At 48.4% G+C, this 18,917-nt stretch overlaps 1 protein-coding gene across 4 annotated transcripts in view; it reads right to left on the bottom strand.

Annotated features, from left to right (window-relative positions):
• LOC143301621 (liprin-alpha-1-like) overlaps positions 1-18,917 on the bottom strand; it is a 158,854-nt gene that overhangs the window by 116,084 nt on the left and 23,853 nt on the right. For all 4 annotated transcript variants that reach the window (XM_076616026.1, XM_076616028.1, XM_076616029.1 and 1 more), the window contains exons 2-3: positions 10,350-10,451; positions 4,319-4,483 (exon numbers count right to left, since the gene is read on the bottom strand). In XM_076616026.1, coding sequence (XP_076472141.1) covers positions 4,319-4,483; positions 10,350-10,451 — 267 coding nt within the window. The remainder of the gene's footprint in view (positions 1-4,318; positions 4,484-10,349; positions 10,452-18,917) is intronic.

Genomic DNA, 18,917 nt, shown 5'->3' with positions numbered 1-18,917 from the left:
GGAGGGGCAACAAGCTGAAAGAGGATTGACATGTCTCAGCACAACTACTCCTGAAGGGACTGCCCACAGTTCTGAGGCAAGACATGTTGATGAAAACTGGTGGATCACCCTAAGTGAGGGGAGGGAAGCTGACGACAGGATGTAGGGGGCTCTCACAACGAGGTCAGCTCACTGCGTTCCCAGTCTGTCACTGAATTAATCATGGACCCTAATGGACACACACACAACACTGCGCCCTATCAACCCACATGCATCATTTATTGTATTAATTAATCTGATGTGAATATGGATCGCTACAGCTGAGGCTTTAGTTTCAACACAGATCCGCGTAACACTTCTTCTGGTTTTTTTTCAGAAACAGTCAGCATTTTTTTCCCCCCATGAGGATCAATACAGGAACAGTTTCAGTTTCAAGGAGGTGTCAAAGCTTATGGAGTCATCCAACAGTATGTACACTACACCACATCTGTAGAAAAAAGGGCAGATTCTTACCCCCACACCCCACTACATCTTAAGTGGTGCTTTGGGTGCAAGCCTTATGGATGAGAATCTGGATAATGAACAGATGTCCTGCATGCAGCATGCACTTAGCAAACGTAAAAGAACCAATGGCAAAAAAAAGGGTTGTTCCTGGAAAGTTTAGGCCTTTATATCTTCCTATGGGATATTGCGTACACCCCTCCCACTTGTGCTTTCATATCTGTGAAACTGCATGTTTGTTGCATATCAGTTATGCATGCATGCATGCATGCATGCGTGTGTGTGCGTGTGTGTGTGTGTGTGTGCGTGTGTCTGTGTGTGTGTCTGTGTGTGAATGTGTGTCTGCATGTTTTACATCTATTTGCTTATTCATCATCATTGTTATTTTATTTTATTTTATTTTTATTATTATTTATTTATTAATTTTACTTTATATTATTTTTTCTTTTTATCTATTTATTTATTTATTTATTTATTTATTTCTCAAGACCTGACTAAGCGCGTTGGGTTCCGCTGATGGTCAGGCATCTGCTTGGCATATGTCGTGCAGCATACATGGATTTGACCGAAAGCAGTGACGCCTCCTTGAGCTACTGATACTGATACTGATACTGGCAAAATTCTGTAGAAAAATCCATTTCGATAGGAAAAACAAACAAAAACTGCAGGCAGGAAAAAGTACAAAACTGTATAAAATGTATAAGTGTGTTTGTAGGGAAGTGGGAGGGGTGTATGCAATATCCCACTGGAAGATATAAAGGCCTAAACTTGCAAACTTACACAACAGACACGTTTATGTACATCCAACAGGCACATAGCGCACCAGCACCAATTTGTAAAGTCACACACACACACACTTTTCCCCTTGTTACTGGGACAGAGACAACTTTGTTTGCCATGGGCTCTTTTACGTGCGCAAAGAGCATGCTGCACATGGGACCTCTGTTTCATCCTCTCCTTTTTTTCTACAGAAATCTATGCAGGAGTTCCCCCATGGCTGTGTTAAGCACCACAACCCCCCAAACAATGACAGTGTGGAGAGGTGGGGTGGGGAGGAAGGTAGGTAGGAGGGCCTGACTGTTGGCCCAGTGGGGTGAGGTGGGGCCACACAATGGCCGTAATGGACTATGGAGATGGCCTTTCACTGCATGCTAATGCCTGCCACCAGACAGGGTCTGTTGCTACAGACAGTCGGGGTGTAGGTACTGCAGTGCCACCGCCGGTGCCAAGGGCGACACACACACATCCACGGCTGATCACAATGCACACATCCATATAATTATGTGCATGCATCACTGAGGCTGGCCACCAGTACGTCTGTACAGGCACACACATGAGCAGGCAGACAAGCGCACACACGAAAATATATGTACACACACAGAGACACATACATACACTCTAACTGTAGTTAGCAAAAACTGGGGCGCACACACACACAAAAACAACAAAATAAGAGAAAAAAAAAGAGAGGCAAGGCCTTCAAGACTCACTTGTGATACACATACTAAAATGTGTTCTGTTTGATATAAAAATTATAAAGCTTTGGGGGGGAAAAAAGGGGGGGGGGGGCATAAAAGCAGATATGAACCAAGCATGCTTGGGTTGAGAGGAAGTTTGTTAAAAAAAAAGCAACATTTAAACATTTTTGGTATTTTTAGTGGGATAAATATAACATAAGTTATAGTATTCAGGGTGACAACACCGTTTAAATCATGTTATTTTGGTATATTCTGGGAGTTTAATAAATTCTTTAAAGTCTGCCGTAAAAGAGATGTTGCCATTGCCTCAAGCACACCGCAGCATGTATCACACACAAACGTACGTCTACACTCTCACTGTTTGCAAATATTGGCACACACACACACACACACACACAAAACCAAACAAATTCACACATAAAGACATGTGTATTGAAAATGACAAATGTCAGAAGGATCTCTCCCCTTCCACACCAACACTGAGGAACACACACCAACACTGCTGTCCACTCTCACAGTTCTTAACCGATTCAGTTCTACAGTGTCAGAGCACAAGTTAAGTGACACCACCACCACCAACTGTGACCCCCACACCCCCATGCAGTGTGTGTCACTGAGTGTCAGGGTCTGACCTCAATCAGGGCCTTGTGACCCCCACACCCCCCATGCAGTGTGTTTCAGGGTCTGACCTCATTATGGGCCTTGTGACCCCCACACCCCCCATGCAGTGTGTGTCAGTGTCTGACCTCATTCAGGGCCTTGTGACCCCCACACCCCCCATGCAGTGTGTGTCATTGTGTGTCAGGGTCTGACCTCATTCAGGGCCTTGTGACCCCCACACCCCCCATGCAGTGTGTGTCATTGTGTGTCAGGGTCTGACCTCAATCAGGGCCTTGTGACCCCCACACCCCCCATGCAGTGTGTGTCAGTGTCTGACCTCATTCAGGGCCTTGTGACCCCCACACCCCCATGCAGTGTGTGTCACTGAGTGTCAGGGTCTGACCTCAATCAGGGCCTTGTGACCCCCACACCCCCCATGCAATGTGTGTCATTGTGTGTCAGAGTCTGACCTCAAACAGGGCCTTGTGACCCCCACACCCCCCATGCAGTGTGTGTCATTGTCTGTCAGGGTCTGACCTCATTCAGGGCCTTGTGACCCCCACACCCCCCATGCAGTGTGTGTCACTGAGTGTCAGGGTCTGACCTCATTCAGGGCCTTGTGACCCCCACACCCCCCATGCAGTGTGTGTCATTGTGTGTCAGGGTCTGACCTCAATCAGGGCCTTGTGACCCCCACACCCCCCATGCAGTGTGTGTCATTGTATGTCAGGGTCTGACCTCAATCAGGGCCTTGTGACCCCCACACCCCCCATGCAGTGTGTCAGTGTCTGACCTCATTCAGGGCCTTGTGACCCCCACACCCCCCATGCAATGTGTGTCATTGTGTGTCAGGGTCTGACCTCATTCAGGGCCTTGTGACCCCCACACCCCCCATGCAATGTGTGTCAGGGTCTGACCTCATCCAGGGCCTTGTGACCCCCACACCCCCCATGCAATGTGTGTCATTGTGTGTCAGGGTCTGACCTCATTCAGGGCCTTGTGACCCCCACACCCCCAATGCAATGTGTGTCACTGTGTGTCATTGTGTGTCAGGGTCTGACCTCATCCAGGGCCTTGTGACCCCCACACCCCCCATGCAGTGTGTGTCATTGTGTGTCAGGGTCTGACCTCATTCAGGGCCTTGTGACCCCCACACCCCCAATGCAATGTGTGTCACTGTGTGTCATTGTGTGTCAGGGTCTGACCTCATCCAGGGCCTTGTGACCCCCACACACCCCATGCAATGTGTGTCATTGTGTGTCAGTGTCTGACCTCATTCATGGCCTTGTGACCCCCACACCCCCCATGCAGTGTGTGTCATTGTGTGTCAGGGTCTGACCTCATTCAGGGCCTTGTGACCCCCACACCCCCCATGCAATGTGTGTCATTGTGTGTCAGGGTCTGACCTCATTCAGGGCCTTGTGACCCCCACACCCCCCATGCAGTGTGTGTCATTGTGTGTCAGGGTCTGACCTCATTCAGGGCCTTGTGACCCCCACACCCCCCATGCAGTGTGTGTCATTGTGTGTCAGGGTCTGACCTCATTCAGGGCCTTGTGACCCCCACACCCCCCATGCAGTGTGTGTCACTGTATGTCATTGTCTGACCTCCTCATCCAGGGCCTTGTGACCCCCCGACCCCCAATGCAGTGTGTGTCACTGTGTCAGTGTGTGTCAGGGTCTGACCTCGTCCAGGGCCTTGTGACCCCCAGACCCCCTATGCAATGTGTCATTGTGTGCCACTGTGTGTCAGGGTCTGACCTTTTCGTCCAGGGCCTTGTGGTGCTCGAAGAGGGACTTGAGTGCCTTCAGCACCTCCACCTCACTGGACACACCGGCCGGGGACGAGGCCTGTCGCTTCACCACCGTCATCCTGAGGGACCGCTCGTGGCGTGACACCAGGCACTCCAGGTGCTCCAGCAACAACTGGAACGATACATTACAACTGTTACAACAACAACAACTGGAACGATACATTACAAACTGTTACAACAACTGGAGCAATACATTACAACTGTTACAACAACAACTGGAACGATACATTACAATTGTTACAACAACTGGAACAATACATTACAAACTGTTACAACAACAACTGGAACGATACATTACAAACTGTTACAACAACTGGAACAATACATTACAATTGTTACGACAACAACAACAACTGGAACAATACATTACAATTGTTACAACAACAACAACAACTGGAACGATACATTACAAACTGTTACAACAACTGGAACAATACATTACAATTGTTACGACAACAACAACAACTGGAACAATACATTACAACTGTTACAACAACAACAACAACAACTGGAACAATACATTACAATTGTTACAACAACAACTGGAACAATACATTACAATTGTTACAACAACAACAGGAACAATACAATTGTTACAATAACAACTGGAACAATACATTACAACTGTTACATCAACAACTGGAACAATACATTACAACTGTTACAACAACAACAACTGGAACAATACATTACAACTGTTTCAACAACTGGAACAATACAACAACAACAACTGGAACAATACATTACAACTGTTACAACAACAACAACTGGAACAATACATTACAACTGTTTCAACAACTGGAACAATACATTACAATGGTAACAACAATACAGTGACAATCATTACATTTACAACAACAACTGAAACATGGTCACAATACAGTGACCATCATTACATTTACAACAACAACTGAAACATGGTCACAATACAGTGACCATCATTACGACAACAACTGTAAGATTGTCACAATACAGTGACTATCGTTATGACTGAAACATTGTCAGAATACATGACAATCATTACAACAACGGAAACAGTCATAATGCAGCAACAATCATTACAACAACAACTGAAACGTTGTCACAGACACAGTGACAATCATTAAAACAACTGAAACATTTTCACAATACAGTGACAATCATTACAACAATAACAACTGAAACTGTCACAATACAAAGACAATCATAAGAACATCAACTGAAACAGTGTCACAATAGAGAGATAATCATAACAATAACAAATGAAACATGTTCACAATACAGTGACAATCATTACAACAACTGAAACATTGTCACAGTACAATGACAATAATTACATTAACAACTTAAAGATTGTCACTGCAACAATAACTAAAACAGTGTCACAATACAATGACAGTCATCACAACAATAACAACACAATGTAGTGTCGCAATATAGTGTTTATCATAATAATAATCATTACAACAGTAAAAACAGCAACTGAAACATTGTCACAATATATGATGACATATGCCTTATTTACATACAACACAAACAACTGAAACATCATCACAATATAATAACTAAGACAGTAAGTGAATAACAACTGAAGTGTGAAGATAATTAAAACAGTAACTAAGAAAAAGAAGGTGGAGGAGGATGAGGAGGAGGAGGAGGAGTAGAAAAAGAAGAAAAAAAAGGAGGAAGAGTAGGGAGAAAAGAGGACGAGAGAGAGAGGGGAGGAGGAAGAAGGAGAAGAGGAAGAGGAAGGAGGAGAAGAAGAAAAGGAGATGGAGTAGAAGAAGAAGATGAAGAATGAGAAGTAGAAACAGAAGTAGAACACAGAAGAATAGTAAGAATAACACCAATGATGTAGCACTTTCAAAAAACATGAAGGACACAGACACTGCTGTCATCAGTTTCAGCAGACCCACAATGTGTATCATACATTATTAAGGCTCACACTCTGCCTCTCCCTCTCTCTGAATCCACAATGTATATCATACATTATTAAGGCTCACACTCTCCCTCTCTCTCAATCCACAATGTATATCATACATTATTAAGGCTCACACTCTCCCTCTCTCTCAATCCACAATGTATATCATACATTATTAAGGCTCACACTCTCCCTCTCTCTCAATCCACAATGTGTATTATATCATACAATATTAAGGCTCACACTCTCCCTCTCTCTCAATCCACAATGTATATCATACATTATTAAGGCTCACACTCTCCCTCTCTCTCAATCCACAATGCATATCATACATTATTAAGGCTCACACTCTCCCTCTCTCTCAATCCACAATGCATATCATACATTAAGGCTCACACTCTCCCTCTCTCTCAATCCACAATGCATATCATACATTAAGGCTCACACTCTCCCTCTCTCTCAATCCACAATGCATATCATACATTATTAAGGCTCACACTCTCCCTCTCTCTCAATCCACAATGAATATCATACATTATTACAGCTTATGCTCTGACTCTCCCTCTCTCTCAATCTCATCCATTAAGAAGCCACTCACTGATCCAGACTGTGATACAACTGTTCATGAATGGTAGCAAGACATCTCTTGAAGAACAGCTGCACATGTGCACTGTATTTGTCTGGGCCACACAGGAGGTGTGCTAGAAGGGAGGGGAGGAGGGAGGGAGTCTGGCGGATGATATTTAACCTTCCTCCCCACCCCCCACTGGGGATTCCCCTTTTCCACAGGCCTGGGCTGTGTGTGATGGGCCCACTGACAGCAACCTTTCCAATTCTCCTGTGGCAGGACTACATTAGCTGCTGTCCTGACACAATGCCACTCTGTATCATACATTGATCCAACTTTACTAACACCACGATTGTTTCCCTGATCCTGACTAACACTGGTCTGTACTGTACACTCATCCTGACACACCACTAGTCTGTCATACACTGATCCTGCTATCCTGACACACCACTAGTCTGTGTCATTCACTGATCCTGCTATCCTGACACAACACTAATCTGTGTCATACACTGATCCTGCTATCCTGACACACCACTAACCTGTGTCATACACTGATCCTGCTATCCTGACACAACACTAATCTGTGTCATACACTGATCCTGCTATCCTGACACACCACTAGTCTGTGTCATACACTGATCCTGCTATCCTGACACAACACTAATCTGTGTCATACACTGATCCTGCTATCCTGACACACCACTAGTCTGTTATACACTGATCCTGCTATCCTGACATAACACTAGTCTGTGTCATACACTGATCCTGCTATCCTGACACACCACTAGTCTGTGTCATACACTGATCTTGCTATCCTGACACACCACTAGTCTGTGTCATTCACTGATCCTGCTATCCTGACACAACACTAATCTGTGTCATACACTGATCCTGCTATCCTGACACACCACTCATCTGTGTCATACACTGATCCTGCTATCCTGACACACCACTAATCTGTGTCATACACTGATCCTGCTATCCTGACACACCACCAGTCTGTGTCATACACTGATCCTGCTATCCTGACACACCACTAATCTGTGTCATACACTGATCCTGCTATCCTGACACACCACTAATCTGTGTCATACACTGATCCTGCTATCCTGACACAACACTAGTCTGTGTCATACACTGATCCTGCTATCCTGACACACCACTAGTCTGTGTCATACACTGATCCTGCTATCCTGACACAACACTAGTCTGTGTCATACACTGATCCTGCTATCCTGACACACCACTAGTCTGTGTCATACACTGATCCTGCTATCCTGACACACCACTAGTCTGTGTCATACACTGATCCTGCTATCCTGACACACCACTAGTCTGTCATACACTGATCCTGCTATCCTGACACACCACTAGTCTGTGTCATACACTGATCCTGCTATCCTGACACACCACTAGTCTGTGTCATTCACTGATCCTGCTATCCTGACACACCACTAGTCTGTCATACACTGATCCTGCTATCCTGACACACCACTAGTCTGTGTCATACACTGATCCTGCTATCCTGACACAACACTAGTCTGTCATACACTGATCCTGCTATCCTGACACAATACTAGTCTGTTATACACTGATCCTGCTATCCTGACACACAACCAGTCTGTGTCATTCACTGATCCTGCTATCCTGACACAACACTAGTCTGTCATACACTGATCCTGCTATCCTGACACACCACTAGTCTGTGTCATACACTGATCCTGCTATCCTGACACAATACTAGTCTGTGTCATACACTGATCCTGCTATCCTGACACAATACTAGTCTGTGTCATACACTGATCCTGCTATCCTGACACACCACTAGTCTGTGTCATACACTGATCCTGCTATCCTGACACAATACTAGTCTGTCATACACTGATCCAATTATCCTGACACAACACTAGTCTGTCATACACTGATCCTGCTATCCTGACACACCACTAGTCTGTGTCATTCACTGATCCTGCTATCCTGACACACCACTAGTCTGTGTCATACACTGATCCTGCTATCCTGACACACCACTAGTCTGTGTCATACACTGATCCTGCTATCCTGACACAATACTAGTCTGTGTCATACACTGATCCTGCTATCCTGACACAACACTAGTCTGTGTCATACACTGATCGTACCATAGTGACATAACTTTGTATCATTTCTAGGTCAAATGGGTAAGGGGTGGATAATTTTCTGAATCCCAGGTCACCAGAAGTGTTGACTTCCAAGAGCCTAAACCCCCTTTGTATGTTTTACAAAAGCAGCAGTTCAAATACACAAATCATCATGGCTACAGATCCTGGTGTTCATGTCAGCATTCGGTAGGTTATATGGAAACAAGAATATAGCCACCATAGGTAGGCTATGTGGCAGGTAAAACATTAAAAAATGCAATGCCAAGTAAAAAGCCCACTCATACCAGTAGGAATACCAGTGAAGGTGGGAGATGCAGCCCTTTATGCTGAGGAAGAAGAAGAAGAGTGAGATCCAAGGAAGACACAAGGAAAGGAGCTGGTGATGCAGAAGAAGAGTGAGACGCAAGGAAAGGAGCTGGTGATGCAGAGATAGAAGAGTGAGACACAAGGAAAGGAGCTGGTGATGCAGAGATAGAAGAGTGAGACGCAAGGAAAGGAGCTGGTGATGCAGAGATAGAAGAGTGAGACACAAGGAAAGGAGCTGGTGATGCAGAGATAGAAGAGTGAGACGCAAGGAAAGGAGCTGGTGATGCAGAGATAGAAGAGTGAGACACAAGGAAAGGAGCTGGTGATGCAGAGAAAGAAGAGTGAGACCCAAGGAAAGGAGCTGGTGATGCAGAGATAGAAGAAGAGTGAGACGCAAGGAAAGGAGCTGGTGATGCAGAGATAGAAGAAGAGTGAGACGCAGGGAAAGGAGCTGGTGATGCAGAGATAGAAGAAGAGTGAGACGCAGGGAAAGGAGCTGGTGATGCAGAGATAGAAGAAGAGTGAGACACAAGGAAAGGAGCTGGTGATGCAGAGATAGAAGAGTGAGACACAAGGAAAGGAGCTGGTGATGCAGAGATAGAAGAAGAGTGAGACCCAAGGAAAGGAGCTGGTGATGCAGAGATAGAAGAAGAGTGAGACGCAAGGAAAGGAGCTGGTGATGCAGAGATAGAAGAGTGAGACACAAGGAAAGGAGCTGGTGATGCAGAGATAGAAGAGTGAGACCCAAGGAAAGGAGCTGGTGGTGCAGAAGAAGAGTGAGACACAAGGAAAGGAGCTGGTGATGCAGAGATAGAAGAAGAGTGAGACGCAAGGAAAGGAGCTGGTGATGCAGAGATAGAAGAAGAGTGAGACGCAAGGAAAGGAGCTGGTGATGCAGAGATAGAAGAGTGAGACGCAAGGAAAGGAGCTGGTGATGCAGAAGAAGAGTGAGACGCAAGGAAAGGAGCTGGTGATGCAGAGATAGAAGAAGAGTGAGACGCAAGGAAAGGAGCTGGTGATGCAGAGATAGAAGAGTGAGACGCAAGGAAAGAGCTGGTCTTACCCGGGTGTTGTTCCGCTCTGCCTTGAGCTCAGCGATCTCTTCCTCCCTCTCCAGCAGGTGATCTCGCACTTGGTTCAGTTCCTTGGTCACTGTGGCCAGTTCCTGAAACAGCAGCAGCACTGACTTCAGTCACACTCACAGTGCCCCAATTCTTCTCCAAGTGCTCATCTCTATCAGCGTGGCCTCTAATCCCACCTACCTCTTCCCTGTTTCCCACTTCTACTCCCTCTGTCTTTCAATCTAGGTGTATTTAAATCTCATGCACATCATGCACACAAGCGCACATACATTAGGATGTTATGTATATTCGGTTCTTACAAATGATTATATACTAATTCCGCGGCTATTGGTAACCCCTAATTTTGGCCAACGATGCAGGCCAGAGTTGGGTCCTTTTGACATTGGTGATGATACATATAATGGCATAAATGTGCATCAAATGTTAAGGAACTGAAAAAAAAAAAAAATCTACCGTAGAGATTTAGACATTGATATACATTTTTTGTTGTGTGTTTCCTGATTTTGTATGTTTAATCAGTGTTGAAATGTACACGGACAAGCTTGGAGCTTCCCTTTTGAGGTGGTGTCTGGGTTTGTTCCAATGTGCCTGTTATTCACTTGTGCACTGGCTGAATTGGTGGCGTCCGTAGCATTGGCTTGAGGATGTGTACCTTGTGTGTGAAGAGAGTTACCACTCTTTGTTATACAATTACAGTGTCATTTTGTGTTGTGTACTGATTCCAATGGAGAAATGTTGGAGTAAAAAGGAAGAAAAAACTTTTTTTTAAGAAATAAAAGGGGAAAAAAACAGGAGGTTGAAGAATCCACACACGCACACAACAACAAGAACAAGAAAACAAGGTGTATCTAAATCAGTGTTATCTTTCATCCCTTTGTTTCTGTTATACATGTATACATGTAAGTGTGTCAAAGTTGAGTGTGACAGCACTTTGATTCTGCACCAGATTTTTCACAACAGAAATACATTTATTATCACTGAACAACCAACAAAACACAGCATCTCTTCTTGTGGCCTTCATGTACTCTGTGAAGTTTTTCTTATTCAAAACCGTGGATGGTATGTAGGACCATTATTCTGCTACTTACATTTACAAATAGAGAACAGATGCCTGACACTCCATGAATCATTTCTCTGTCAAAATTGTGGATTGTTCTGTACATGACCATTAATCTGCAACTTGAAAAAGAAGGCAGGAAAACAAGCAAGCATACTTCTAAAAGAACTTAAAACAAACAAACAAAATTTTTTTTTAAACACATGTGGGGTAGCATATAGGATCAGTCCGCCTTCTCGAAACTAACACTTAAAATAGTGGTGAGGACTGGCACTGGCTGTACGTCTCTGACTTATCCCAGAGCCCTGAACCTCCTTCGGGAGCCTTGTGCATTTACTGACACCTGAGCACAGACATCTGTCCCTTGCCTTGTGTGATGTGTGCACCCATAATCAGTGTGCAGAGTGTGGGTGTGGTTTGTACTGATCAGTACACATCCATGTTGAGGAACGGTTGAGGAACTCTCTCCAATCCCTCCAGCTCCCCGGAGGGAGGGTTTGTAAAGATGATCTTTCTGTGATTCTGCTGCTTCTGCAAATGTGCTGTGGATGGCATACTGTCTGTGGTGATCTCACTTCACTGAACTGCTGGTTTGAGGGGGGTTCTGTTAAGGTTTTGTTCACGGTGAGCACACAGGCACACACACAGGCACACACACACAAACACACACCAGGAAATACAACACCACTGTCTTTTCATTCTTTTCTTTTGATTGAACCCCTTCTTACTAGCCCCCGCCCCAATATCCACCCCCCCACACACACCAGCAAGTCTTGTGGAAAGAGGATGTCCAGAGCAGTGACAGCAGGGTGAAGACAGGGAGTAACACAGGCTGCCCTCCCCCTATCACCCTGGCTGCAGGGTGTGATACAGGCTGCCCTCCCCCTGACAGCAGGGTGAAGACAGGGAGTAACACAGGCTGCCCTCCCCCTATCACCCTGGCTGCAGGGTGTGATACAGACTGCCCTCCCCCTATCACCCTGGCTGCAGGGTGTGATACAGACTGCCCTCCCCCTGACAGCAGGGTGAAGACAGGGAGTAACACAGGCTGCCCTCCCCCTATCACCCTGACAGCAGGGTGTGACACAGACTGCCCTCCCCCTGACAGCAGGGTGAAGACAGGGAGTAACACAGGCTGCCCTCCCCCTATCACCCTGGCTGCAGGGTGTGATACAGACTGCCCTCCCCCTATCACCCTGGCTGCAGGGTGTGATACAGACTGCCCTCCCCCTATCACCCTGGCTGCAGGGTGTGATACAGACTGCCCTCCCCCTGACAGCAGGGTGAAGACAGGGAGTAACACAGGCTGCCCTCCCCCTATCACCCTGGCTGCAGGGTGTGATACAGACTGCCCTCCCCCTGACAGCAGGGTGAAGACAGGGAGTAACACAGGCTGCCCTCCCCCTATCACCCTGGCTGCAGGGTGTGATACAGGCTGCCCTCCCCCTGACAGCAGGGTGTGACACAGACTGCCCTCCCCCTATCACCCTGGCTGCAGGGTGTGATACAGACTGCCCTCCCCCTATCACCCTGGCTGCAGGGTGTGACACAGACTGCCCTCCCCCTATCACCCTGGCTGCAGGGTGTGATACAGACTGCCCTCCCCCTGACAGCAGGGTGAAGACAGGGAGTAACACAGGCTGCCCTCCCCCTATCACCCTGACAGCAGGGTGTGACACAGACTGCCCTCCCCCTGACAGCAGGGTGTGACACAGACTGCCCTCCCCCTATCACCCTGACAGCAGGGTGTGATACAGACTGCCCTCCCCTATCACCCTGACAGCAGGGTGTGACACAGACTGCCCTCCCCCTATCACCCTGACAGCAGGGTGTGATACAGACTGCCCTCCCCCTGACAGCAGGGTGTGATACAGACTGCCCTCCCCTATCACCCTGACAGCAGGGTGTGATACAGACTGCCCTCCCCTATCACCCTGACTGCAGGGTGTGATACAGACTGCCCTCCCCTATCACCCTGACAGCAGGGTGTGATACAGACTGCCCTCCCCGACAGCAGGGTGTGATACAGACTGCCCTCCCCTATCACCCTGACAGCAGGGTGTGACACAGACTGCCCTCCCCCTGACAGCAGGGTGTGATACAGACTGCCCTCCCCCTATCACCCTGACAGCAGGGTGTGACACAGACTGCCCTCCCCCTGACAGCAGGGTGTGATACAGACTGCCCTCCCCTATCACCCTGACAGCAGGGTGTGACACAGACTGCCCTCCCCCTATCACCCTGACAGCAGGGTGTGACAGACTGCCCTCCCCCTGACAGCAGGGTGTGATACAGACTGCCCTCCCCCTGACAGCAGGGTGTGATACAGACTGCCCTCATCCTATCACCCTGACAGCAGGGTGTGATACAGACTGCCCTCCCCCTGACAGCAGGGTGTGATACAGACTGCCCTCCCCCTGACAGCAGGGTGTGACACAGACTGCCCTCCCCTATCACCCTGACAGCAGGGTGTGATACAGACTGCCCTCCCCCTATCACCCTGACAGCAGGGTGTGACACAGACTGCCCTCCCCCTATCACCCTGACAGCAGGGTGTGACAGACTGCCCTCCCCCTGACAGCAGGGTGTGATACAGACTGCCCTCCCCCTGACAGCAGGGTGTGATACAGACTGCCCTCATCCTATCACCCTGACAGCAGGGTGTGATACAGACTGCCCTCCCCCTATCACCCTGACAGCAGGGTGTGATACAGACTGCCCTCCCCTATCACCCTGACAGCAGGGTGTGACAGACTGCCCTCCCTCTGACAGCAGGGTGTGATACAGACTGCCCTCCCCCTGACAGCAGGGTGTGATACAGACTGCCCTCCCCCTATCACCCTGACAGCAGGGTGTGATACAGACTGCCCTCCCCCTATCACCCTGACAGCAGGGTGTGATAGACTGCCCTCCCCCTGACAGCAGGGTGTGATACAGACTGCCCTCCCCCTATCACCCTGACAGCAGGGTGTGATACAGACTGCCCTCCCCTATCACCCTGACAGCAGGGTGTGATAGACTGCCCTCCCCCTGACAGCAGGGTGTGATACAGACTGCCCTCCCCCTATCACCCTGACAGCAGGGTGTGATACAGACTGCCCTCCCCTATCACCCTGACAGCAGGGTGTGACAGACTGCCCTCCCTCTGACAGCAGGGTGTGATACAGACTGCCCTCCCCCTGACAGCAGGGTGTGATACAGACTGCCCTCCCCCTATCACCCTGACAGCAGGGTGTGATACAGACTGCCCTCCCCCTATCACCCTGACAGCAGGGTGTGACACAGACTGCCCTCCCCCTGACAGCAGGGTGTGATACAGACTGCCCTCCCCCTATCACCCTGACAGCAGGGTGTGATACAGACTGCCCTCCCCCTGACAGCAGGGTGTGATACAGACTGCCCTCCCCCTATCACCCTGACAGCAGGGTGTGATACAGACTGCCCTCCCCCTGACAGCAGGGTGTGATACAGACTGCCCTCCCCCTATCACCCTGACAGCAGGGTGTGATACAGACTGCCCTCCCCTATCACCCTGACAGCAGGGTGTGATACAGACTGCCCTCCCCCTATCACCCTGACAGCAGGGTGTGACACAGACTGCCCTCCCCCTATCACCCTGACAGTGAGGACAGCTACCAGCATCACCTCTTAAGACCACGGGATGTGGGTTCAAACTGGACCTTAGCGTCATGTCATGGTGTGCCACGGGTGCGGTGGTCGAAGGGTTAGAGTAATGGATTTTCCCTTAAGTTCAATCCCTGTACCACCTTGTGGATCAAGGGTAGAGATTTTACTGACAACACATGTGTGCAGACCTGCTAGTGCCTGAACCCCTTCATGTGTATGCGCACGCAGAAGATCAAATACGCACATCAAAGATCCTGTAATCCATGTCTTACAACCCTCAAATTTGTTTCTGAACTACATTATCAACAACTCTCTCTCTTTCTCTCTCACACACACAGACAGACAAACACACATACAAGGACAAATGCACAGCTATGCCCAATCCTAACGTTTGTTTTGAATCCTTCTCTCATCCACTCACACACACACACACACATGCAGTCATGCAATATGCTCTCTCTCTCTCTCTCTCTCACACACACACACACACACAGAGTCATGTCCCACAAAGTGCTCCCGGCGGATCAGGCTGGTGACAAAGTGAGGGTGGTACATAATTGAAAGAGTGAAGGAGAGAGAGCGTGATAAAGGGAGCCAGTGGGACAGAGGGGGTCGATCCAAATGGAATGAAGCTGGCACTGGGCCCTGCACACCTCTCCAATCAGCACTGTCACCATGGCCCCCTCTCGGACTTCACCCCACATGTATCACCATGTGTGCCAATGGCAAAACACACTGACATGTATGTCAGTGTCACTGTTATTGCAATGATGGCATTATTACAAGCCTTGATCTCTTCCTTTATTGCACGTGTGTCTCATTATTTATTTATTCATGGACGCACAGGTCTTTCATCAACCAGCTGGGACGACGCATGGCTGCAATTCCCCTCGTTCAGGCCAATGGTCCGTGGTGGTACAGAGAGCCGGGGAGGGTCCCCATCGTCCACCTCAAAGACACCTACACACCTACCGGACTCAGGTGAAAGCCACAGGTCTACATGTCAACCTGACTCAGGTGAAAAGTCACAGGTCTACATGTCAATCTGACTCAGGTGAATGGCACAGGCCTACACGTCAACCTGATTCAGGTGAAAGGCACAGGCCTACATGTCAATCTGACTCAGGTGAATGGCACAGGTCTACACGTCAACCTGATTCAGGTGAAAGGCACAGGCCTACATGTCAATCTGACTCAGGTGTATGGCACAGGTCTACATGTCCACCTGAATCAGGTGAAAGCCACAGGTCTGCACATCAACCTGACTCAGGTTAAAACCACAGGTCTACATGTCAACCTGACTCAGGTGAAAGTCACAGGTCTACACGTCAACCTGACTCAGGTGAAAGGCACAGGTCTACATGTCAACCTGACTCAGGTGAAAGCCACAGGTCTACACGTCAACCTGACTCAGGTGAAAGCCACAGGTCTACATGTCAACCTGACTCAGGTGAAAGTCACAGGTCTACATGTCAACCTGACTCAGGTGAAAGTTGCAGGTCTACACGTCAATCTGACTCAGGTGAAAGCCACAGGTCTACATGTCAACCTGACTCAGGTGAAAGCCACAGGTCTACATGTCAACCTGACTCAGGTGAAAGCCACAGGTCTACATGTCAACCTGACTCAGGTGAAAGTCACAGGTCTACATGTCAACCTGACTCAGGTGAAAGCAACAGGTCTACACGTCAACCTGGCTCAGGTCAAAGCCACAGGTCTACACGTCAACCTGACTCAGGTCAAAGCCACAGGTCTACACGTCAACCTGGCCCACCTAAAAGGCATCTACATGCCTACCTGACCCAGGTGAATGAGGGGTGAATGGCTAACGGATCGCTCCTTGTCAGGACTAGTGCACTGGGACAGGCACTGACCTGGCTGCATGACCTGCTAGGAGGTCATCGCGACATCTGGTTACTTTGTTGGTTCAGCTTTCACTGCTGCTGGCATAGGTGAGATGGGGTTGGCGAGGGGTCTGGGGGTTGGGGGTGGGGGTGGGGGTCAGGGGAGAGAGAGAGAGAGAAGGAAGGTGAGAGAGAATGGGAGGAGGAGATGGAGGGAGGGAGCATGGGATAGAGAGAGGAGTGGAGGGGGAGCAGGAGAGAGAGAGAGAGAGAGAGACTGTGAGAGAAAGGAAGAGAGAGAGATGGAAGAGGAGATGGAGGGCGGGAATGGAGGGAGAAGGAGCATGGGATAGGTTTGGTGACACAAACTTCTTTTCTTCTTGCATTCAAGTCCATTCCCCATCTCATGCATCACCAAACAACCACATATACACACTCACACATCTACAGTCAGACATTCAGTCAGATTTACAGTAAACAGCTCCTCACATGCTAGCAACTGGCAAGCTAAGCAAAAAATGATGGAATGCACCCAGCTGTCTGGCTGGCCAGGCTTTGATCAGACCCCAACTGACCCCATGGTTACACGCACGCCACTTTGTTGCTCTATTTCACGTTCATTTCCAGCTGCCCACTTTCATTTATCTACATCCCCCTGTGACTGGCTCAGAACTGACTTGTACTGTTCCCCAGAACAGCTGCTTCCATCCGGCTCCAGTCAAACTGATCTGGCTTTTGGCCACACAAGGCCAGGGGTTAGACTGTTTCAACTCCCAACAGTTTACCTCCCATTTATCCCTTTCACAGATTGTTAGATCAAAAGAACTGGGAGGAGGAGGAGGAGGAGGAGGAGAAGAAGAAGAAGAAGAGCAAAACTACAAAACAACCACACCTCATTTTTAACGAAGGCAAAACACAATGACTTGGTCAGTTTAAAACCCTTTTCAAAACAGTGACTGCTGAACCTTGAGATGACGTCTGAGGCACAGTCACTACTTTTTGAGTTGTTATTTAAAATTTTTTTTTAAAAAAAATATATATATTTACTGATGGTGCCACTGACTTGGTAAACAAAAAAAGTACTGCAGTCCCAAGAAGGAGACATCCAATTAAGTGTGGTGACTGACATCCTGACCCGAAAGCTCTGTCCTACCTCAGTGAGGTGACAGCCCTTCACTGACATCCTGACCTCAAAGCTCTGTCCTACCTCAGTGAGGTGACAGCCCTTCACTGACATCCTGACCTCAAAGCTCTGTCCTACCTCAGTGAGGTGACAGCCCTTCACTGACATCCTGACATGTAAGCTCTGTCCTACCTCAGTGAGGTGACAGCCCTTCACTGACATCCTGACCTGTAAGCTCTGTCCTACCTCAGTGAGGTGACAGCCCTTCACTGACATCCTGACCTCAAAGCTCTGTCCTACCTCAGTGAGGTGACAGCCCTTCACTGACATCCTGACCTGTAAGCTCTGTCCTACCTCAGTGAGGTGACAGCCCTTCACTGACATCCTGACCTGTAAGCTCTGTTCTACCTCAGTGAGGTGACAGCCCTTCACTGACATCCTGACCTCAAAGCTCTGTCCTACCTCAGTGAGGTGACAGCCCTTCACTGACATCCTGACCTCAAAGCTCTGTCCTACCTCAGTGAGGTGACAGCCCTTCACTGACATCCTGACCTGTAAGCTCTGTCCTACCTCAGTGAGGTGACAGCCCTTCACTGACATCCTGACCTCAAAGCTTTGTCCTACCTCAGTGAGGTGACAGCCCTTCACTGACATCCTGACCTCAAAGCTCTGTCCTACCTCAGTGAGGTGACAGCCCTTCACTGACATCCTAACCTCAAAGCTCTGTCCTACCTCAGTGAGGTGACAGCCCTTCACTGACATCCTGACCTGTAAGCTCTGTCCTACCTCAGTGAGGTGACAGCCCTTCACTGACATCCTGACCTCAAAGCTCTGTCCTACCTCAGTGAGGTGACAGCCCTTCACTGACATCCTGACCTCAAAGCTCTGTCCTACCTCA

This window comes from Babylonia areolata, chromosome 27 (genome assembly GCF_041734735.1).
Source record: "Babylonia areolata isolate BAREFJ2019XMU chromosome 27, ASM4173473v1, whole genome shotgun sequence".
Lineage (NCBI taxonomy): Eukaryota > Metazoa > Mollusca > Gastropoda > Neogastropoda > Buccinidae > Babylonia > Babylonia areolata.
The sequence above is the reverse complement of the archived record's forward strand: the minus strand, read 5'-3'. Positions and strand labels throughout refer to the sequence as shown.